The 24,946-nt window shown below is 40.0% G+C and overlaps 1 protein-coding gene across 1 annotated transcript; it reads right to left on the bottom strand.

Annotated features, from left to right (window-relative positions):
• Positions 1 to 1,014: 1,014 nt before the first annotated feature.
• LOC147439084 (uncharacterized) lies at positions 1,015 to 10,257 on the bottom strand. The gene is made up of 2 exons (XM_086483967.1): positions 9,481 to 10,257; positions 1,015 to 1,104 (listed from the first exon to the last, which is right to left on the bottom strand). The coding sequence occupies exons 1-2, from the start codon at positions 10,255 to 10,257 to the stop codon at positions 1,015 to 1,017; spliced, it is 867 nt and encodes a 288-aa protein (XP_086340093.1).
• Positions 10,258 to 24,946: the final 14,689 nt, after the last annotated feature.

The raw sequence follows: 24,946 nt of genomic DNA, 5'->3' as shown, positions 1-24,946 counted from the left end.
CTGGGAGCACATACGGAGGGGCTTTCCAACAAGATGGCCAGAGTAAAGACACACATGATTGAGGGAAAAACAATGAGAAAATCAATATTGTTAGGTGAATCATCAAAGAACAGTGTGGATATGACAGATAGTAAGCATGTAGAGTTGACACATGTCATGTTGTCTGATGTACAAGCTAAAGCTAGGCAACTTGAGAGTGATAAAGTGCAAATTTCCAAAGAACTATATCAAGCACAAGTGGAAATGCAAGTTCAGTCAAAAGGCATACACTTTTTTCATCGGTTACGGGAAGCACGAGAAGAATTAGCCACACTTGAGACTAGTGGCAATGTGCCGTTGGAGAGGTCGATGAAGTTGCAAGCTATGATCAATGAAAAATTACAATTTCTTGATGTTCTTGGTGCTGCAAAGAATGGCATGTTAGAAAAAAACAATGTTGTAGCCATACAAGTTGTTTTGCAAAACATTAACAAATATTGTTGTACCTTGTATTGTGTGTTTGAACAATTTTTACTAATTTTTTATCTCCTTGGAATTGAGGAGAGGCTGCAACAAAAGAACGTACTTTTGGCAAGACTTAAAGACTAGGAGGCTTTTGTTGGCAATGCACTTTTACAATTACAACAAGGAAAATCAGTTGTGTTCCCTCCGTCACCTGCTATGCCTATTTCAAGGAGCCATAACCATTGTTGACGAGCTTTGCATAGCCTGAGGAATGGGCTTTATGATAAAAATGGTGGTGGGTGTTTGCATGCTACCATGCAAACAACCTTTTCACAACTTTTGTTTTGCAACTTTGTGCATGTTAATTGATTGAGAAAATTACCAAAATACCCCTATAATTTGTGGAAATTCCCAAATTACCCCTCAAATTTCAAAAATTTCCAATATACCCAGGTTGCATCATTTGGGATGGATTGCCCCAATTTTTGCATAGTCTAATGTTTATGACAATGGAATTCTATCTTTTAGCGTCTTAGACAAAATTGAGGTCACAAATAGAGGTGTATGTGTTTAAAAATAATGAACGATTTTATCTGAAGAGACCTCAATACCATCTAAAATCTTAGTTCTATCATTTTCTATTGAGGAGAACGAATTTCCCTATAAAGAGTTGCAAAAAAAATTGTTTTTAGAAATTTTTGCGAGGTTAATTAGGGGTATTTTTGGAATTTTGGCAAAATTGAAGGGCATTTTGGGAAATTTTGGACAAATATGAGGGGTATTTGGGGAACTTTCAAAAATTATAGGGGTAGATTGGTAATTAAACCTAAATGTTTTTTGATTGGCAATGGGATGCAGAGTAAAGATCTCTGCTTTTGTGAAGATGATGTTTGGGTGCAAAGACAATGTCCACTACGGATTGGTATGTTGCCAATATTGCTAACTCAAACTTCGAAGGAACAAAATCTTAATCACACTTGTATCGTCAGCTATTGTAAAGCTATCGAATAAGCATAAGATACCTATCACAGATGCAAGCTTGGCTATAACTACTGGATAGGCAACTTCTGGTTTGCTACTCTCTAACATACAAACATGTAACACTATTTGCTAGCTATCAAAAAGTTACAAGCTGGTGATAGTTGTCTGATGCTTATTTAAGTAGTTGTTGCTTGGGTTATGGTTAATACATATAACTTCTTTTTCACTATATGGCCATTATTGGCTAGCTATTAATAGAGCTAACATGTGTCTAATTATAGTTTTTAGGTAGCTATTATAGATGCAATCTTGGTATTATATCTAGTCAAATAGCTTTTGCCCACTTATTATAATGCTATTGTGTAGCACACAGACTCCTTAATAGCATTTTGGTAGCTACGAAATCGGTATTAGCTCATAATAGCTATGAGATGCTTGTTAAATAGCTATTGATTGTGTGTAGTATATATAATTTCTCATTCACTATGCGCTAGTATTTCCTAGTTATTACCAAGCAATAGCTACCTCATAGCTTGTAGTAGCTATTACATATCCAAAATTGGCTCATTAGGGCCAAAAACGGCCAGAAAAGGGCTGTTTGTTAATCTAAGGATTAAGGAATAGTCCAATAGTCATTTGACACGTATACAAAAGTATGGCACTCTTGTCTCCTCTAACTTCGGCTTTGGTGGTCTTATTTTGACGGAAAGCGGCTAAATGTCTTGATCATAAGGCTGAAACTGCTATATTTAGGTGCTTTTGGCGAGTAAGCTCATTAAATTTGCAGCCCAAAGCAAGGAAGTCTCATCTTTTATTCTATTTTATATTTCACAAAATTGCTGTCAAAAGATACAAAAGCTATGTGAGAAGGCTCTAAAAACAAGGGTAGTAATGACAAATCACCTACTTGAATACTTTTTCACTTTCCCTCTATTTTGTGAGAGGTTTGTCTTTCTGTCTCTGTATTTTCTCTTTGTTTTCTAATCTCCAAGTTTCCATGACGTCTTCTGCACGTCACCCTTCACATAATATAACTTCTTGTGACTTTCATAACGTTAGAGAGGATGATCTTTGGAAACCCATATCTTTTTGTGTGAATGACTGGGTAACAATGCTTCCTTCATGTAAAGGTATACACAGAGTGAAGAGAACTAAATGTGATAAAGTAAAAAACCATTGGAAAGGTCGTGTTCTTGGTTTCAAAGTGACCGACAATGGCTGGCTAGCTAAGGTTCAGCATGTGCACATGGCCAAGGATATGGTGTTAGACTTGGACGAACATCCCACACTGCATTCTTACTGTGAGTTAAAAAAAACTTTTATTTGATACAATGAAATTTTCATTCTCCCATTGTTTTTTCTCATATTTTGATTCCATTCCACACATATTTCCTTCAATAGCTGTGGAATGACAGCCTGTGGAGAGTCTAAGCTTGTGGAGAGTCTAAGTGGGACGTTCAAAGCAATGCATAAAGGGATTGCAAATGCTATGTATGTTGACAAGCCACCTTCTTTTTTACAAAACAATGGATTTTTTTGTCCATTTTGCAGAATACAAGGTTCCATCACGAGAAGGTGCATATGGAGAACCACATCAGTTACCCGTTCCCAGCATAAGTTCACTTGACTGGGAAGCTCCTGATGCATGTACTATATCAATCTTTAATCCAAGATCAAAGAAGACATCCTTAAAGCTATGTCATCCGGAAAAATATCAAGAAGGATTAAAGTTCAATGGTTCTTGCCTATACATGTCTTTGTGGCATGTTTCAAAACAATGGACTTGCAAAGGACAAAGGCGATGTGGCTTAATAGAAGACTTTCTATGGCTGAACTGGATAATGTACTTGGAGACGGATGGAGTACCAAAATTTTTTTCCATATCGGCAATAATATTAGTTGTAGAGTAAGCCCAGATTCTATGTCTATCTCATATCAACTATGTCGTCAATCATTATTTCTGGGCTATGACTATAGGAGATGGAGAAGCAAATTAGGTATTTGGGTTCCTCTCGACTCTGAGGAAAATTGTCTAGAGTTTGAACTAAAGGTCACAGTCCATCCACACACTAAGCATAGAAGCCTTATAGTAACAACAAATTGGAGACTACAGGATGTTAGAGAATCCCTTGAGTTTCTTGATGAAACATCTCCTGCGTATAGATTCAAAGTGGATGGAATTGTGGTGAGCACAAGGATGGAGAATTCAACCTCTTGCATCACATGCCTTCCCCAAAAAGAGTTGCATTTGAGCCACTTGCAAGGACTTGAAAAACCAAGTTCAATATTGTAATCATTGCATTTTGCAAATATATTTGTCTTTTCTATCTTATTGTGATCATTATTTATGTTGTTTTAAACTGACATTACACCATGATACACATTTAAGAATCAAATCGTTGGTATTAAGTATTTGAAGTACAAAATTATGAACCACCAAAGGGTATATGTTCATATGGACAAAATGAACAAAAGTGTAGACTTTTGTGGAGTAATCAATCATGAAACTCCACTTTTCTTTTTGCATGAGAGGATTCTGCATCCTCAGAGACCCTTTTTCTTTTGTGTTCAGGACGGGGTGAAGTCAGTTCAGGAGGGGGTGGTGGTGACTTGGGCTCCTCAAGGGTTGGCACGGGGGACTTGGCAGGGGTTGGTGCTTTGGGCTCCTGAGGAGTGGTTGGCTTGGGTGACCTGGCAACCTTCTTTGGCAACATGAATGGTAGCTTGGCAGGTGAGCTAGGTGCCTCTGCCTCTCTCTTACTGTTCTTAGCTGAACGACGCTTTTGAACCTTGAATTTCAATGGTGAGTGGAATGGATGGCCCTTTGTATCTGCTTTTCTTTTTACAGGGCTCTCCTTCGTGGGGCTCTTCCTCTTGGCATCTGATTTTCTTTTTGCAGGGCTCTTCTTCTTGGTGGGGCTCTTCTTTGTATCACTTTTCTTTGTAGGACTCTTCTTTGTTTGGCTTTTCTTTGTGTGGATCTTCTTTGCAGGACTCTTCTTCTTGTGATCCCTTTTCTTTGCATCCAAACCCTTGGTGGCTCTACCTTTGTTTGGTGGCAAAGGAGACTCTATTTCATCTTTGGTGTCATAGGAGAGTCTGGATCATTTGGGTTTATTGATCTTTCCAAAACCATAGAAACAGCCTTTTCTCTCACCCACGTGACCCAAGACTCCGGATATTCATGCAACTACAACAAATAGAAAAAGAAAATAAAGACATGAGTATATGCATAGTTAGGAAGTCAAAACAAATCAATGGCACATGAGATACACACTCACAGTGAGTGTAGTCATCCTACACCTTGACTCAAGATATCTCCATGCATTGGCAAGCACCCTGCATCCACAAGATGTTGAGTCTGTTTGTAAAGGTACTTTTTGATTGTAGTACTTGAAACCTTCTATATTGTAATCATTATTTGTGGTACTCAGGTGACCAACGATAAGTTTGGCAGCACTGCAAGAAGACATCAATGAAAAAGCTACTAATAGAAAAACAATGGGCCATCAAGCATACATCTTACTTTATACTTACAGTTTACTTCTCCCATGGATATATGAATTCATAAATATAATATCTTTATCCAAAAGATTGAATATAATAAGACTCCAATGTCCTCTACAAAAAAAATAACCATTAGCTAGGAATACTACAGAATGTTATAAGTTGTTAGGATTTAAGATTTACCCTTCAACATGGGGGTCTATTATGTAATTGCAGGTCAGCATGTCAAAATCTTCAAAAAACTTGAAAGTCTTCCTTGCTTGTTAATAGACACTATGTCACTAGAGGATCAAGTATGGAAATTTTCATAGGTATATCCTCTGGAAGATCTCTCATAAGACACATGAAAAAGAAAAACCCCCATCAAGCCCTTGTAGGCGCACATGCACAAAGGGGCAGCACATACCTGAGATAGATAAAGAGCAGAGTGTCTCCAAGCTCAATGTTGGGGTTTACAAGCATACTTGTGTCTTAAGGGAATATGTCACAGTACACCTCGTTATCCCCACACATGGAGACATCCACAACCATTTGGCCAGTCACTTCTTCATAAAGGAGAGAGTTGGATGCTCTTAAAATTTTTGCTTGCTCTGTAAGGTTACCATCCTCTGACATCATGTCTTGATCCTTCTCAACCTCCTTGCTTGCTTTGATATCCTGGGCCTTTCTTGTCTCATACTGATGTGTAACATCTTCAATGACAACCCCTGAATTCTTCTGCTGCTTGGAAGGGGGGATATTTAAAATTGGAAGGCCCTAAGATCCTCACTAGGAATAAGCTCAAGAGCCTTATAAAACTTGTACCTCAGCCTTGAGACAAGCACAAAATCTTTGCTCATCAGTGTGACCCTGTGAGCAAATGCAGCTGCAATGTAGCTATCATTCATAAAGTCTATAAGGAAATCCTTAGTAGCCTTTTGAACGCACATCAAGGCTTGAGATTGCCACCTTACTAAAACAAAGGTTTTGATATTCATCATGCTCACAAGTCTATTTGAAATTTCTTTGGAATAAGAAGACAATTGACTTTTGTGCTTTCCTTATCTCCCTTAGAGATTTGACTTGATAACTCAATCTCTTCCTAGCAGTAGCCCTTTGGCGAGGTTGTGTAGGTGGTTTCTCTTCTTTCTTCCCAACTAATTCTTCCTGGTCACCATCATCATCTTTCTTTGAATCTTTTGGAGCTTAATAAACTTTTCTTGCTATTTTGTTTGTCCTTGCCATTTGATGGTCGGAAAGTGTTGTCCAATGCCACAAAATTAGTCAACACAAGGTCTGCGGACAATGCGATAAGAGGCCTCACCTACCACAGTCTGGAAGATCACCCTATCACGTCGCGAGGAAGGCTCAAAAAATACCACAGGATGTGATAAGACGTCCTCCCACAGTGTGGAAGTACCCCCTATCGCGTCGTAAGGAATGATGTAGAAATACCGCAAAGAACGCGACAGGACATCCTCCCACAGTCTGGAAGAGCACGCTATCGGGTCGTGAGGGAGGTTGAAGCACTACCGCAGGATGCGATAGGACGTCCTCCCACAATCTGGAAGATCACGCTATCGCGTTAGGAGGGAGGCTGAAGCAATACATGGTAGGACGTCCTCCCACAGTCATGAAGTAACCCCTAGCACGTGGTAAGCCTACAAGAAGCGATATGAGGTCGTGCCACAACCTGGATGTGCTGGTGATCGCGTCGTAAGGGTTCTTGATGTTTGCAAGCGAGGTACTCTTGAAGTTTGCAATTGTTTGATATCGCGTCGGTCGGGTTAGATGGAATATCACGAAAGAGAGTGTGTGGGTCGATGAGGAAAATGTAACATAAGATTAAAGAGGCATGTGGAGGAGGATGTTAGGTGTGAAACGACGCAAACACGCGAACACGCGGAGATAAAAAATGAACACGTGACAAGAGCTTTTTATACATCCAACCCTCTGTACAGTGTCTGTTGAAATATTTCCACGTGGCACGTGTGCATGTGTGACATGTGTCCATAACGGTAACTTTGGACTCCTTATATAAGCTTGATCTTGTATTTTTTCAGCATGTTACTTTTAGTTTACGCTGCACGACGCAAGAATCTTGAGCTTTCAAGCTTTCTAATTCTCTCACATTACCTCTATTTTAGAGCTCTCTCCTTATCCATCCACACTTGTCCTGCACGACGCAAGGGGGTATGCTTGCAAAGTTTTCCTTAGTGCGCTATCACATTGTTTGGGTTTTATTGGCACCTTCTTAACCACTTTCATGACGCGATAGCCGTAGCCGACAGAGTGTGGCTGGTGCTTCTATCGCTCTGTTTGGGTTTTGCCTCCACAACCTAAGCCACCGCACGAAGCGATAGGAGTATATAGCAGGATCTTGGTCGTGGCTTTATCGCTTCATTTTGGTCTTGCTTCCTTCCAACTTTCAACCGAATCATGAGTGAAGGTCGTGAAGAGATTTTAGAGGAGAGCCCAAGTGAGAAGCTCTTGGTTGCTGTCATGGATGGTGGTGACATGGAAGTGTACACCAAGGCATATGAAATATTCAATCCTTTGTTTGATCTTGCAGTGATGCTAGACAAATTGAAGGACTTTTTGTCAGAAGAATTTAAAGAGTTTGAAGAGACAATTGAGGGTAAGTGTTTGGTTTTGGATGGTAAGACCTATTGCCATCTAACTAAATTTACTACCAACTCAATTGAAAAAGGAAAAGTAATAAGGAGGTTTGTAAGATTTTCTAAGAAGACTTCATTTATTTGTCCAACTATCATTTCTTGTCAATTACATTCAAAGCCTTGCAACCTTGTTCCAACAAAAGTTGCCTTTCTGTTCTTTTTGTTCCTTAAAGTTGATATGCAAGGCAAAGGTGATGAAGTGAAAGGTACAGACAAAGAGGGAACAAATACAAATGTTTCCACAGTCTTGCAGCTTGAGAAAAGTGAAATTCTAGAGGAGGAGGAAATTGATGCTGCAAGCAGGAAAGTTCAAATTTTGATGTGGCTCAATTTAGAGCTAGTACTGTCATTGATGAGCCCATAGAGGAGATAGAGGTGTCTGAGGCCTCCCTTACTGTTCCAAACCTTCCCTACTTCTATATCAATGGAAAAGAGTATATCCCTCTCCATCATATTCAATGTCTGCTTAATATGAGGGAGGACTACTGTATTGCCACCATTTTTGAAGCTTTTGAGGTGGCCAAAGATTTCATTTTGACATAGAAGAAGAGTCAAAAGAGGAGTTTTTGGCACTTGATCTTCAAACATCCAATAAATTATTTCTTCCTACTCTTGATGCACTTGCTCTATGCATGAAAAGAGTGGAAGAGGAGAAACCTACTCTCAAAGATGATGATTTTGAGAAGAGACTTGTTGAGCTAGGCATCCAATCTTTTGGCAGAGACTTTAAGCTAAAGGAAGTTGATAAGGATGTTGACATAAGAGAGATGATTGGATCATGCAATCTCCTTCAAGAAAAAGTCATTGCAGAGGATGAGTTGCAAAAGGTAGATTTAGTTACACCTTGATCTCCCTTCCTAAAATCTTCCTTTTTTCAAGCTTGTTTTAATTACTCATTATTTATTGTTTTGTAGATTGAACTCCTTGACAAATACAATTTTCTTGGGAGAGCTAAAGGCTCGAGAGGGAAAGCAATAGAGGGAACTTCAAGAAGGGATGCCTCCTCTCTCATGCACTACATGCCTACATTGGATAGTGCCACCTTTTGTGCTTTTCACATGCAGTATTCTGAAGATCCTGAGTTGCCAATATTTGCTCTGAAGATATTGTCACGGTTTATGGGGTACACTCCCCTTCAAATCAATGCAAACAAGATCATGCTACTTGAGAGAGCTGCAACACTTAGAATATTTGGGTATGCTGCAGGATTCAATGCCTCAAGAGCAGGATACTTTCTTTGCTACTCTAGCTATGCAGCAGCAACTAAGGAGACAAATGTCAACCTTCTTGTGGACTATAAAATAAGAAAGTTTTTGAGATATAGGGGTGGCATGCCTAGTGATACCGAAAAAATCAAAAACTGAGTAAAATTGATAATATTTTGCATAAAAATATCTTTTTTGAATTTGGATCTCTTTATAAAGACTCGGTACAAAGTTTCAAAGTGAAGCATTAATCTCCATTTGTGGTTTAGCAACATGGTTGTTTGATCTCATCCGTTGTAATTGCCTCCTATAGAACCAATTGAATAATTCCTTTAGTGCATTGCTCCTTCTTTGTCCCCCTCCCTTTCTCATACATCTGAAAAATTAAGTCCTCAATTGATAGTGAGTTTTTTCCATTCCCTTGGTATTCCATGTTGCAAGGGGTCCTTGTTTTGCAAAATATGGTCCATGCAGGTAAATAATATGCTAAAAATTAAGAAAAAAGGTTAATTGAACTCATAGGATGCAATGTAAAATACTATCCAAACTTTCAAAAGTATTTGAATACTCACCAAGTAATATGTGATGTCTTTTGCTCCCCAAGCATCTGTGACAACAATTAAAAGGTTTATTGTCTTTTTAAAATCATCTGCATAAGTAGCAGAGCTAACTTGTTGTCTCAAAACTTTCAAAAAAATGTCGAGCTTCTTCCGCACTTCCATGCGTTTGTTGGCTACATCTGGTCTAGTTTTGACATTGGTTGTTGTTACATAAAGATCCTTCCAGCAGTTCCACATAGCGTCAACTTGTTTGTTGTCATGGTTGCTCAAAGATCTTCTAGCTTTTGCTGCACCCATTGAAACATCGTGCAAAACATCACCCGCTCCTTTTGAAAGAGTAGGATTTTTTTTTAGATGCACTCGACCACCATGAAAACCCATTCGAGAGGGCAAAGCCTCACATTTTTCTATGCACTCGTCTGCAAGTTTACTTGGATTAATAGAATATACATAATCAAGATGGAGTCGAAGCAATTTGTCCAAGATTCTAATCTCTGCATGCATTGTACATATATGTACATTTTTTGAATCTATTGCTAGAATTGGATCCCAAATCATAGAAGATGATGGGTAGTCGATGACGTTCACACTATTTGTCGATGGTGGTTTTCCCCCAGCCTCATGTTCTGGAAGCCATCCTTTTGTTCCAGTGCTTGCCATGCAATACAAACATGGATACTTGGTATTGGCACCTCCACATACACCAAACATGCACTTCAATGCTTTTAGGTTGGCACTCAAGTGCCATTCTACAATAAAGTCGCCCATGCCATCTACATGGAGTTGTTCACCTGCATTTTGGTCCTGTATAATAGAAGGGATATCGGTCTGCAAAAAGAGCCATTTCAATGTATCGTGATTTTCTACTGGTATTTGAGCTGCTCCAATCCACCAAAGCTCCATTTCTGATTGAGTTTTGTGATATGGGGAATCAAGCTTACCCTGGCTATAATCCAATGCTCTATTCATTAGGAATATGGACACTCTTTCCATTTTTTGACATTTTTGAATTTGAGCTTCATCCAATTTTATAACGAATATAAGTTTTCCTTCACAATCTACTTCTCGCATGTTATAGTATCTCACCATAGCAGATTGAACTTTTATTATACTCATCCAAATGTTATTAAAAACATTATACTCAAAAGAAGATTTTTTTCTGTGTTTTGTACGGCATCGTTCGTTCTATATGATAGTACTCTCCAAAATGTTCGGGTATTTCTTCGTTTAACAGAGTCCTTACTTTCCCAACATTGTGAGGCCTAGGCGACCCAAAAGCTTTAATCTTGTAATACTTTAAAACCTGAAACCATGTTTTAGAGATGGCCTTGTAACCCCTTCTACTCACCCCCACTGTGTCACAAACTTCTTGCATTTGAGAAGGTTGGACCAATAAACCCATATCTTTTAATAAATTTTGAAATACCATTTTTTTTGAATTCAATTTTCAAACAGTTTTAAAAGTTTCAAAATGTCACTTTTGTTCATTACCTCATTCAAAAATCTCACTCTTTCTTGAACATTGGACATATCAAATCCTAAAAGGCTAGTCACATGTTCTCTAGTAATCTTTAACCTTTTTTTTCTTTGTCCAGAACCTTTTGTTAAGTTTACTGCATCTCTCATTCGTTTTACTCGTGCTCTTAATCCTATTGGAGTTTCTTTTAAATTCTGAAGCTGATGATTTTCTTGTTTTAAAGACGCTATTTGGTTTTCAAGTTCTAAAATTCTTGTTGCATTTGAAGACAAAACAGTTTTGAGATATTGAATGTAATGTGTATGATCAATGTGTAAAGGAGATAGCCTAGAACTATATCTCAGTAAGCCATCAACCCCATCTCCGACAAATCTCATCAAATCATGAGGTGTGTGAAAAGATGGATACCTTCCAGTGCTAGGATCCAGTGGATACAAGCTCCCATCTGTCCATATATCAATGTGTTCTTTCCCTCGTTGAGAAGTTGTTGTGCTTCATTTGGAGTTGTAACTGGTCTTTCATAGACACTCCACATAGTAGCATATTCGTGGCTTAGCTTAATGTTCAAGTGAAATTTGCGGTTATCACTAATGGAAGATGTATTACTCATTGTAAGTAATGAACACACAGAAAGAATAATGGGGATAACGTAGTAGCAGAACAAGGTGCAGCAAAAAAGAAGAGAGAAAGCTCGTGAAAGGTGAGAGAAATAAGAGGTTGAGTGATTCAAAAGTGGAAAACCTATTTGCCGCCAAGTGATGTAAATGAGAACAAATTTCAAGGTGAGCACCAAAGGAATGTGAAGAAAATGATATCTTTTTGAATATTTAGAGATATGTAGCTAGATACGTTTTAGATTGCGTAGATATGCTTTAAATGACCAAAACGGCCAAATTTGGAGCCGTTTTGACCATAAACGGCTTTGCTAATTAGTAAGTTAACCAATTCCTTACACAGCCCTTTTTGAATCGTTTTTGGCCCTAATGATAATTTCTTCTCAGACAACTTTTTGACCAATTATTAATACTTGCTTAACAGACAACATTTAACCAATTATTAGGTAGCTATTGTCTCCCATAGCTAGAGGGTGATAGCTATTTTCTAGCTATAGAGATCTATTAGCTGATAATAGCTTCTTGATGCTTGCTAAATAGATCCACAATAGCTATTGCTTGTGTGTAGTATATACTTTCTCATTAACTATGTGGATATTACCTAGTTATTAACAACCAATAGCTATTAACAACTTGTGGGTAGCTATTGCATATCCAAAGTTGGTTATAACTGCTTCTCAGACAACTTTTAGGCTATTGACTAATAACTGCTTGATAGATAGATTTTAAGTAGCTATTAGGTAGCTATTAATGTCTTCCATAACTAGTGGGTGTTAGCTATTTGCTAGCTATAGAGAGCTATTAGCTAGTAATAGCTACGAGATGGTTGTTAAACAACTTCACAATAACTATTGATTGTGTGTAGGATAATAATTTCTCATTTACTATGTGCCACCAAGATTTCTTATTTATTAACAACCGCGATAGCTGTCTAGGTAGCTATTACATATCCACAATTGGCTATAATTGCTTCTCAAGTAGATTCTAACTAGTTGTTAATAGCTGCTTGTCAGATAACTTTTAACCAGCTATTAGGTATGTATTGTCTTCCATAGCTAGTGGGTGATAGCTATTTGCTAGGCTTAGAGAGCTATTAAATGGAAATAGCTACCTCCGATCCTTGTTAAAAAGCTCCACAATAGCGATTGATTGTGTGTAGTATATACTTTCTCATTCACTATGTGGCCAATTATATTGCCTAGCTATTAACAACCAATAGCTGTCTAATAACTTGTAAGTACCTATTACATATCCAAAGCTGACTATAATTACTTTTTAAAGACAAATTTTGACCAGTTATTAATAACTACTTGACCAACACCTTTAACCAATTATTAGGTAGCTAGTCTTCCATAGCTAGTGGGTTATAGCTATTAGCTGGTAATAGCTATATGATGCTTGTTTAATAGTTGCACAATCACTAAGGATATAGTTATGAGAATAAGTGACAACTATTGATTAGTTTAGGGCCATCAATGTTTGCTGAAAGGTTTGACTTTGTTTGCAAAAGGTTTTCTTTTTTATTTGCAGCTTGGGTCTCTTCACAACAACAAATAGCGCTCCAAGCACCTCTATGTTTACCCCCATTGAAGATCTCGGGTGGACTTGGCATGCATTCAGTGGCACTCATGATTGGCTTTGATTGTTGAGGGGGGTCCCCAATAAGGTCTTCTTGCAACCCCTTCAAGACAACAGTTGCCAATAATCCAAAAAATTAGCACTTGTGACATTGCTACCATTTTCTCCACGAGTCAAAAGGATGGTCTTGATAGCAAAGGTGAGATCCTAGTGTATATTTCTGAGATTCAAGTTTTGTGGTTCTCCATCCATGCTACGACTGAAGTGTTGTTGGAAAGGTATTACACCATTTTAGGTAGTTTTTGGCAGTTGTTAGTAGCAAATATTATCTATTTATTAGCCAACTATTAGAGAGCTATTAGTTAGCTTTCAAGGTACTTCTAGTTTTTAATCACTTATTCCATTGAAACTCCAAAGATACTTGAGTAATTTGAAGATGCTTCAGAGGAGAAAAGAGAAGACATCAAGGACAAGGTAAAACAAGGAAAGCTTGCAAGAGGTGGCAAGCAAAAACAAAGTATGCCTAGGAGGTTGACAGGGTCTATAATTGCACATGGAGATGACAATGAAGATGAAGACAATGAGAAGTTCATGGAGAAAGGCATGCCTTAAAAAATTTATAGTCAATCTATTTATGGCCACGACAACATATTTCTAGTCGGTTGGTAGTGGCCAAAAATAGTTATGGCATCTCAAATGTGATCCCAACATTTATTTTGGCTTTAGGTATTTATTTTACTTATTTGTCAAACTTTGGGAAAAAAGAGAAGACATCAAGGACAAGGTAAAACAAGGAAAGCTTGCAAGAGGTGGCAAGCAAAAACAAAGTATGCCTAGGAGGTTGACAGGGTCTATAATTGCACATGGAGATGACAATGAAGATGAAGACAATGAGAAGTTCATGGAGAAAGGCATGCCTTAAAAAATTTATAGTCAATCTATTTATGGCCACGACAACATATTTCTAGTCGGTTGGTAGTGGCCAAAAATAGTTATGGCATCTCAAATGTGATCCCAACATTTATTTTGGCTTTAGGTATTTATTTTACTTATTTGTCAAACTTTGGGTAGGGCAATTTGTGAAGGTGACTACATACGCACATCTAGGTACCATTGTAAAAACATCGATTCATCACCAAGGTTGGTTGGTTTAGTAGTCACTCTCTCTCTCTCTCTCTCTCTCTCTCTCATGTATTCTTCCCATTGCTCTGCGATTTCACATTGTCAACTTTGAGAACCCCCCCCCCCCCCCCCCCCCCCCACACACACACACAACAAAATCTAATGATTTATATTGATTGATTTGTAACACAATCAATAAATTGTTTGTTTGTATTGTGGTTAGATTTTGGAGTTGAGGGTTTTTTTCCTACTAACTCATGATCTTGGGTGGTCTATCACAATTAATCCGACAAATTTGCCTATTTATATAGCATTTGGAACAAGAGTGTGTGACCTCTCCGAGCAGACAAGTAACGAAGGAATGCATGACTTGTGGTGCTTGTGGATTTCTTGAAGTGAGGTTGACTCTTGTGCAAACACCATAATCGTACCCTTTCCAAAAATATAAATCCATAAACAAACGTAAACCTCTTCACAACTTTGAACAAAAATCATGTTGAGAATTTTCAATTTATTTGGGAATCCACAAGATGGGATTAAGTTTCACCCATACTATGAACACACTAGAGTGCTTCGTCAGCCTGCAAAATCGGAAGTGGTAGAAGCATCGAGGCATTGAAGAAGAGTATATATTAGTGAAAAGGACATAGAAGTGAAAGCACAGAGAGAGAGAGAGAGAGAGAGAGAGAGAGAGAGAGAGAGTTTGTTAGTTTTTTAATGACAAATCTTTTTGGTGTAAGGGAGTAGAAGTCACTCGAATGTGCAGAAATGTATATACTGTTTTCATCTCATGCAAGCATTGAACAAGAGTATACATCCGTAAAGAAGAATGAAGAAATGAAAGGTGAGAGAGAGGGGGAGAGAGATAGAGCGCTTATTATTTGTTTTGCAGAAATGTTGTTACGCTAAGTGAGTGTAAGTCACTGAAACGATTTAATGTAAATAGCATGCCAAAAAGTTGATGCAGTAAGAATGTAACTAAGCAAACGAGAGTTTAGAAGGCTTTGAATGTAGCATGCAATGACTTCTTTAAAATGAAATGGACAGAAGTTCTGTGGAGAAGAGGAGGCGGACTAGGTAACAACACATATCAGTGGGAGTTTTTGATGCAAGAAGGAAGGGCTATATCGGTAAGATGCTCTTCAGAGTTGCGCGTGTGGGAAACTAGTTGACAGAGAAATAGCGCGAAACGAATTGTTTAGCTGACTGAAGGTGGCTGGGGACCACGTTAGACTAATTTAATTCTATAGTCTCGAGTAGGCCGAGCACGTCCGCAATCTGCACGAACAACATACAATGGTTTTTTGTGGAGCAACCAGCTAGCACGGCGATGTCGATGGTGATTTGTCGACTGAGTGCATTCCAAGTGATGTAATGTGGATGCCATGGGGTAGGTGGCTGAATTGGCCACGGAATGAACTCACTCCATTTATGCATGTAGTGTCTGAGGACCCGCTCTTGCAAATGTGGGTAAAGACAGTATTGCAACATGTACATTGCAGTCTGAAATTCTGACTGCTGCTAAATCAGATCAACTGGAATCGGCCTACCCATTCTAAACTGAAAAGAAAAAGCATTTCAATCAAAGAAGTTGATAAGTTGTCAATGAACAAAACAATGAAATGAAGATGGCAGAAGTTCACAGCTATACCTTCTTGTTTTTTTTCAAAAAATAATATTTTCTCAACCTTGGTGGATGTCCAGAACAAACGTTATAACCTAATGCAGTTGTTGTTTTGTGTTGTTTAATATAGAAATGTTCTAAGTTTCTAGCTTTATGTATATTGGTACTGATTGCTAAAGTGGTAATTTCAAAATTTTCCTCGAAAAGACTATGTGCCTGCATGTCCGCTTGCATTCTCCTCGGAGGATTGTGCTTGTGCTGGCTAACACATTTATGGACGTTATTTGTGACTCCGATGTATCTCCTATCGTTTTTCGTGCAACGTATACTATAGACTATGTATTCTTCCCACGACGCTGCTTTTTCTGGGGTGAAAGGCCGATGCTTGTCTCTGGTTGTTGATGAGTGTCTAAATCTACAGTCCATGCAAATTGGTTAGGCTAATTAAAAAATGACGGTGCTGTGGAGAAATGAATGGAAGCTAGTGATACTTGTTATCCATACTTGCCTTGGTCTATCGGAACTGGCTCGTATGGAGAGGCTGGTTGTCCGTAATTTACTGCCTTGTGTTCACTGTAGTGCCATGCTACCTTCTAGATTGTGATAGGTGGATTAGTTGCATCGTGCGTGTGGTTTGCCGAAGTCATGAAATTTGTCAAGATAGCGGCACAATTTTCTTGAGTAGCTTTTGAAAGTTCAGCTAAATCAATGTTGTAACCAAACCGAAGCTGCTCCATCGTGTACAGTGTAACTCCTTCAGTTTTTGTGTCGAGGAGTTGTTGTGCTTCAACATTACGCAACATATTGTCATCATCCTCGTACTGGATGTCCAACTCTTCAAGTATTTGCTTCATGAGACCTGCAGGATGTAGGAGCAAGCTGGTTAGCGAAACAGACAGAAGGCATTATATTTTTCTTTTCTAATAGTACCTGTTGTCATTCTGTCTGTGCTTGGTGTGGCCATCGTCGTTTGGTTTAGAGCTTTATATCTTGCATCGCACTTATTCATGAAGTTGCGACGCTCTTGAAAAGTATGGAACCCCTCAATATACGCATGGGGTTTCTCGCCTGCTGAGTTAGCCAATCTCATTAGTCGTGAGGTAAAATCTCTTAGGTTGTATTGCTAGTTGCGTTTCCTTTGCATTGTTCGTGTACTGCTTGAAGAGACGCACAGTAAGATGAGTGATTGATTCGCATGTGCATACATAAGGAGATGCAAGATCAGACAAGCGTGCAAAATGTACCGTGTTGTGATCCATTGTTTGATTCAGTTTCTTGCACGAAAAAATAATTATTTTGATGATCTGTTGCAGTATTTCTGAAGCATAAGATCGGACAAATGTTCAAACTCAAATGAATGAATTGAAAAAGGGAAGAGCAGTAAATTTACAAAAGGTGGATCGGAGTGAGTAGGGGTGATAGGGAAGATGTCTGAGCAATGCAACATATTGAACATGAAAAGTCCACAGAAGATAAGATAAGTAGTTAAACAAAAATTCCTGGTTTATATACAATGCAGTTAAGAGGCGATTTCATCAGTTTAATAGAAAGAGGAATTGAGACTGGAGAGGGCGAAGGGAACATTCCCAGCTAGAAGTTTAAAAATCTAGATGGTGTGAACATCTCTGGCGTAGGGAGCTGTAGTAAATGTAGCCGGGTTCGCTCAGTGACGCGTGATATCATCACGTATAGAAGGCCAAGGGCGAAAACTTCTTTTACAATGAGCAAGACGTTGGTGTTGATTGTTGCGCCTTGGGACTTGTGTCCAGTCATAGCGTAGGCGAGAGCTAGTGGGAATGTGGATTTATGGTACCAGTGCCCATTGAATGTCCGTATGCTATGCTTTGACCGTCAAAGTGTAAGTTCCTGTTTGGATGTGTCGAGTGTGACTTTGATTGCTTTGATGCCTCCTTCTTCATCTTGGAGGATTTCGTCTACGCGACATAGTGATCCATTGGCTGCTCCAATTGTTAAGTCTATGTTCTCTGTTATCAGCGCCTTTGCTCCTTCTACTATTCTGTCAATTGTGTGGAAGTCGGGATCTTCAAGCCATGCTTGGAGCTTAGGGACGTTGTGTGCATTTGTCTTGAGGCCGATTTGGATGATGTGACTATGCTGATGGAAGCGTTCCAAGAGAAGGTTATTATAATATCGAACGTCACTCTTGTGTGTGCAAATGATTGTCATATTCCTATCCATGTGTTGCTCTATTTGATCCTGCATTATGATGCGATCACCGAGCGCATCGTGGATCTCTTTCTTTGTGGGGAGCCTGACTCTTATTGTATTGAGGAACTCTATGAAAGAGATATCTTTTGCATGGCGCACCGAGCAAGACATAATGTACGTAGTAGCAGTGGACCAATAAGTGGAGCTTGTGATGTGGCATGAGTAGCAATGATCGCTTTGATGCCTGCATACCGGCAAAAACTGTGCCAAATCACCGAACAAGAAGAGATTTTTATCTTTGAATGGGTCTAGCAGTGTGCCGTTGGTGACATTCACAATTTGTCGTACTATGAGATCAAAAGTTTGCTTTGTCAACATAGAAATCTCGTCTATGATAATCGTGTTTGCTTCTTTGATACTGACGTATCTGTCATCAGTTTCGGAGATTGACAGGGGATACTGTTGTGTGCACACTGGTATCTTGAATTGGTAATGGACAGTTGTTGCGATGCTGCTTAACCTCGTGGCCGCTACACCAGTCGAAGCAGCGAGTGTGACAGTTTTCCCTTGCATTATGAGTTGGCTTGTGATATATCTTATGAGGAAGCTTTTGCCACTGCGAGGAGTGCCTGTGATCACATGCATACCACCCTTTGTTGCTATGAGCTTCTTGTATATCTCTGCTTGTTCAGATGTCAGTGACATGTTCGGGACGTTTTGAAGCTCGTTTAGAAGGGTAGAGATACGGGAAGTCGTGTCCTGTTGCTCGTAGTCTGTCAGCACATCTGGAGATTGAAATGAGGCAGCCTTTGTTGAGGATGTCTTCTGTAGTATCATGTTGTGAAATTGGTGTGTTTGATCTGTTGTGAGCATATTTGGTTGTGTATACTCTGTGATGTACATCTCAAGGTCCTCATCTGTCAGTATTTCTAAGTTTGCACTCAAGATAGTATGACCTGGACGTGTTCTCCGGTGAGAGAAGCTGGGATTCCTTTCTGAAGGTGATGCTCTTTAGCAGCACCTTGTAAAAGAAAGCCTCCGGATGATGCCTTGGGTGGAAGTCTGTGAAACGGACCAGTCGGTGTTGCCGCTCCAGCGATTGGCCGTAGGTGTTCGCCTTTGAAATACTTTTTTTCCCTTTTTTTCCCTTCGTCACTGTGTAATTCTTGTGGAAGTCGTAGAATGTCAGATTCTCCAGACTTTGTGGTCGTGTGCAGTATAGATCGATAGGGTGCAGCACAACATCATTGTTGGGAGAAATGATTCGTTGTCGTAGTGCCGGGGGTGATGAGTCGACATATTGGATGGTGTCACTCTTTGAAATGATTGGGATTTGCAAACAATTTAACGCCACTTCTGTTGCTGAGATAGGCTTCGACAGTAAAGAGGCTGAGATTAGCTTCAATTTCACAATGTCAAGGCCACCTAGGCCTAAGCGCTATGCATCTTCTGAGCGGATGTTGAGATGGCCCATTGGTTCAGTTTTAAGTGCATACTTCAAGAGGTAGTAGGACAACGATGAATTGGTGACCCGGTGTATATTCATATGTGCACCCCATAGCAGAAGCAGTGTAGGGTGGTACGGTACGACATTTTTGTCTTCATGTCGGGGCCTGAAGTATTGCCATCTGTGATTTTGTTCGTTGAAGACTGGGTTTGGATTTGGCTGCGCATGAAATGGAAAATCGTGTTTACATACTCCATCTCTTTGACTGTGGTAACAACTTGTACGGCACTTGTGAAGTTGTTTCTTGAGAATGAGTTGTCGGAGGCGGCTCACTTCTGGCAAAACCACAGTGCTAGTTTCTAGCGGGATGTATGCAGTTATCTCAGCAGATATTTGCTCTTTGTCTACTTCATACATCCACAGTATGACATGAGCATGTAGTGATCCTCTATTTTGGACCTCATATCTAACCAAGTGGTATTGCACACGGCCCAACACACCTTTCGCAGGTATATATTTGGACATAAGCATTTGGAACTTAGTGTGGAAGGTGAGGGCGCATTCAACTGGGCAGTCTGTCCAAGTGAAGGAGGCGTTCAAATGACGTGCAATTAGCTCGATCGTGTCAATCTCAAGCCATCTTGTGTCTGTGACCTCATCGGAAGTGAAAGTCAAGAAGAAATCAGGCATTCCCCATTCGTCCACCATTGCTATCAAGTCCTTTAGGTTCTTGCGGTGCCACGAGCAGGAGCCTGGCATGCTGGAAGGGGTGCTGTACCGAAGCACATGTCTCACAGTATCCTCGTCAGTTGCTGTACGATTGGCCTTCTAGTAGTTGTCAATGTCCCTTTGCAACAAGCTCGTGTGTGTATTGTTAGCCAACATAAGAGACTACTTTAGTTGGTATATTATGAGCATGTATGGCTTGTACAGGGTGTAAACGGAGAATAGAGTCGATGCACGTATCTTCACATATATAATGAAGTTGATTTTACCATCATACTGGCCTTTCCCAAAAGGGAACATGAATGGAAACACTGCTGTCTCTATTGTGATGTCGTTCACGGAGCTTGATGCGGCAGGCATGCCGTTGGGCTTGAAAGTAATTGTTCTCTCTAGCAATTGTTGACGGCCACGGAGCTGCAGAGAAGCAAATTCGTAAGTATCGCTAGCAGTGAATGCTCTTCTCCTGGCTGGTTCAACGATGTTTTCAATGATACCAAACATCAAACTCGTGTCCAGTTGCGCCACTAGTGCAAAAGGTGCGTTGTCTTGTTGTTGTTGAATGATCTAGCTCACACTATCTTGACTTAGTATGCAGAGGCCAAGCTTCTTATTCAGCCGTTCAACCATCGACATGTACTTCTGTAGTACGAAGTTGTTCTCAAGATTGAATGCAAGTATGTCTGCCACTTGTGATGTAGCTAGATCTTGCTATGTGAAGGTTGTTCTATGCTCTTTACTCCATGATAGCAGAGGGTTATCTAATATTGAACGTCTGTCTAGTGTACCTTGCGCAATTGTTGTCACTGTTGAGATGGCGTTGACAGATATGTCGATGATGCTCAGTAGCTGTATGTGAAGCTGATTTCCGGTCAATATTCTTTTGGTGTAGTCTGGAAGTAAGGGCACACAATATCTGTGACGTGCGCTTGAGTTCTCACAAGCGGAGCACTGCACCCATTGGGTTCCTATTTGTGTAGCCTCTAAGATGGATACCAGTAGACTGCTAGCAAACATTGAAATCGATGTCTCGTCTGGAGCTCGAGTACAATGAAAAGAGGCACTTCTTTGGATGAAAACTACACCACAAACAAAGCATATGCTTAAAGGTATGAACGTCGTTGCTATTTCTGAACTCCATCGGTGTACTAAATTGACGATATCAATCCATGATTGTGAGCATGGTAGAAATCTAGCCTTCTTTTTGATTGAAGTGCGATGTCTCGCTCTCGATCTGTTGAGGTGTATCCTATGCTTTCGGTGATGGTCCATTGAAGGCTTCAATCAGACTCAATCTTAATGGTTCAATGCGATCAGAACCTTGTGATATTTAGTTACTAGTCACGGCTAAGCAACGAACACTTCAAGCGTTTGAAACAACTATGTACCTAGTGCTGGATTGTGTTGTTGTGGGGTTTCGGACTGAGAAGAGGCACGCAATAACTGATTTCTTGAATGTCCCTTGCAAAGAATAAATACGAAGAGTTAGAAAAGTGATCGCACAATGCTCCAGGTTCTAAGAGTAATCTCATTATTTGTATGTGTTCTTTATCTCTTATGTTATAGAAAAAAAAGAAAACGTGCTAGTGTCCCTGCACGGGGGAGTTTGCATAGTCCTCCCAATTATAATACGAGGGAACGTGCCATTCCCACGGCAGCATGCAAGTTTCAACGTGTTCCTTTTTACTGTGTCCTCAGTGTTCAAGATTAAAATGTGGCACTTCTTACTCACCGCATGTTGGAATATGTCGCTGTTGCAAATGTAGAGGAGTTGTGTCCAAGATTCTCTTGATCTGTCTGCAGTGAAACACGATAGAGTTAGGCCATAAGTAGTTGCGCCTGCAGAAACGAGCTGAGTAAGGTAACTGAAGGTGGACATACACACATAGCTGCTATGATTGCTACGTCGGGAAGGCGCAGAGGCTTTACTGCAGGTGAAGGTCAATTCGAATATGGCGACGAGGCAAACAGTGACATTGTCGACCTTCTACTGCTGGAATGAATAGGGAGGCCTACAGAATCTATGGTATTGAAGAATGCTCTCGCTATGTAGACGAGGTAGGCTTTTTTTCTATGAGCGAGAAGGCCTAGCTATTATCGTGAACACTACTACCGTTTGTTCCAGTGAGACCATTTTATCGTCAACATGCACACGCCCTGCTCGTGCAGAATAACTCTCCCCTCCTAGACGTTGCACAAGGTAGACATGGTCTGAAAACATCAAATAAGTTATCCAAGCAAGATGCACTAGCAAGCAATGAAGATCTACAGGACAATTGGCAGCATTGTGAAACAAGTAATCACCAAGCAAACAATTAGAGCTCATACGAGGGAATTGCTAGTAGTGTTGTGTGCAATAACTAGTCCTGGTCTGCTAACGCCATCTGCGTACTCGATGGCCCTCGAGGTCCTCCAACTACTCTTACCGACAACATGCAGTAGATCGTATTTCATCAACGCTAGTACCATATCGTGCAGCATCGCCAGAAACTCTGGAGCATGAATCAAAAACTTTGCAACTTCCTTCATGTTTCTGTCTAAGATGCTGTGAACAAATCTTGGAAATGGGAAAGTTTTGGGGGTTTCAACTTGTTTGTCAAAAACCATTTGTTTTGTTTTGAGGCTTGAAGATTTCAGTGCTAAGAGGTGGAGTTTTCTGTAATTACATTTAGAAGACTTGTGGTATCAGTCAGACTTGGTCTCATGAGGCTCTAGTTGTCATCTCTTACCTTGAGTGATCAGTATCCGGGAGGTTTCAACTTGTTTGCCAAAACCATTTTTTTTGTTTTGAGGCTTGAAGATTTCAGGGCTAAGAGGTGGGGTTTTCTGTAATTACATTTAGAAGACTTGTGGTATCAGTCAGACTTGGTCTCATGAGGATCTAGTTGTCATCTCTTACCTTGAGTGACCAATATCCAGGAGGTCGAATGTATAAGCTGTCTTAATACGTTTCCCGTTTTGATTGTTTACAAATTTATGATTGATATCAACATCGTGTCTCAGGAGGTATCATACTTGCTAGTGAAGGCATAAGTCTCTCTCTCTCTCTCTCTCTCTCTCTCTCTCTCTCTCTCTCTCTCTCTCTCTCTCTCTCTCTCTCTCTCTCTCTCTCTCTCTCTCTCTCTCCTTGGTCTGGACGCTTTTGCGTCATGGACTTTGACATGGTATCAGAGCCTTGGTGGAGCACGTTCATCGTTGAAAACTTGTGAAGAGGACCGTCAACTACTTCTGTACCGGTAGTGTCGTTGCCGTCACCTCTCTACAATCGGCATTTTAACACGCTGCATTTCAGACCTTATTGGAGCTTCTTTAGTGTTGTCCTTGCATTTTGAAATGCTTGACACTACACCCCCTGACGCACTTTTTGCCTTGCATTCTAAAATGCCCCCGGTGTTGGTGCTTGGTGTGATGGGTGATGGTAGTGTACCCTCCCTCCCAACAACATTTTTATACACCATCTACGGCTTCCCCTTGACGATGAGAACGGAGAGTTATTCCCCCTTGTGTGTAGACAACGTTTTTTAAATTATTGCTACATTTCCCCCCCATTTTTGACACTCCTCCTATTTTCCCTCTCTTGTTGACTCAACTTACAAAGTCTCCCTCAATTACTTTAGGGGTGAAGCTTAGAGAAGGGCACCAAAGGGACCTTGTTTCCTCTTGATAGGCTTAGGGAGGTGTGTAAGAGGTTTGAAAAGGACAACAAATTTTGGACCGGATTTGGAAAGGTGGCTCGCAAGAGCCTCAAAAGTATTTTGGAGTGGCTTGGACTTTGCAGCCATATTTTTGGAGTGTGAGAAGGAATCACTTTCAGATGTAGCACTATAAAATGACAATAACTAATCCCATTAGAACTTGATTGTGCAATTGTGGTTCACGTGGAAAGGCTTATGGGACATAGTTGATGGCTCAAAGCCCTATCCTATGAGGGATTCTAGTAATAGGTACACCCACCCACTTTCAAGATGACGAGTATCAAAAATCATGTGTCGTTTGGGATGCAAGTAATGCGAAGGCAATTTTGGCCATTGTGGAATCTATTAAAGAGAAATTTCTCCATCCATATAGACTTTGAAGAGTGAAGACTGCTAATGATGTGTGGTTCAAATGATCAAGATTCTACGATGCGAGCAATCACCCTTCTTGGATAGTTATTTGCCATCAAGTTTCCAACCGAAAGGCTAAGGATATTCATGATCGACTATTCTCGTAAATAGGGAACCATTGCAAACACTAGTACACGGCGCTGCCTTCGGCGGCGGCATCGCCTCTGACGCTTCTATGTGGATTTTCTTAGCGTAGGTATGCCACCACTATCTAGATAAGCTCTACTGAATGAGAGAGAGAGAGAGAGAGAGAGAGAAAGAGAGCGAGCGAGCCACCTCAAGTGATGATGCTACAACGGGAGCTAGAAAGAGGTACATAACTATAGTTTAGTGACTTTTTTTCATAACACAAATAACACTTACGTCAAGCCCGACTGGACTCTAAAATTTCAAAAATACATCTAATTTATATGTGTATCAACCAAAGCATACAAAGTTCTTGGGTCTCCCCAAGCCTAATGTCATCTTATATATGTTTTATCCATTTCAACATCATATTCCCAGTACCTTCAAGATGCAAAGCATGGGTGATTTTGACTAAGTTGAGACACACCTTGAGTATATTGGATCCTCGCTAGCTGCCCTATTTTGTTTTTCATTACATAGAATCTCCCCAAGATCCTTCAGCATCTTCAATTAGCATGTCCATGCACATCACCATTTAAAACCAACCTTAATGAGTAGCATTTGAACTCATCACGTACATACTATGAAACTCAACTTAAACCACTA

This window comes from Adiantum capillus-veneris, chromosome 16 (assembly GCF_014529385.1).
Source record: "Adiantum capillus-veneris isolate H3 chromosome 16, ASM1452938v2, whole genome shotgun sequence".
Lineage (NCBI taxonomy): Eukaryota > Viridiplantae > Streptophyta > Polypodiopsida > Polypodiales > Pteridaceae > Adiantum > Adiantum capillus-veneris.
Note: the sequence above shows the minus strand (reverse complement) of the source record. Positions and strands in the feature narration are given on the sequence as shown.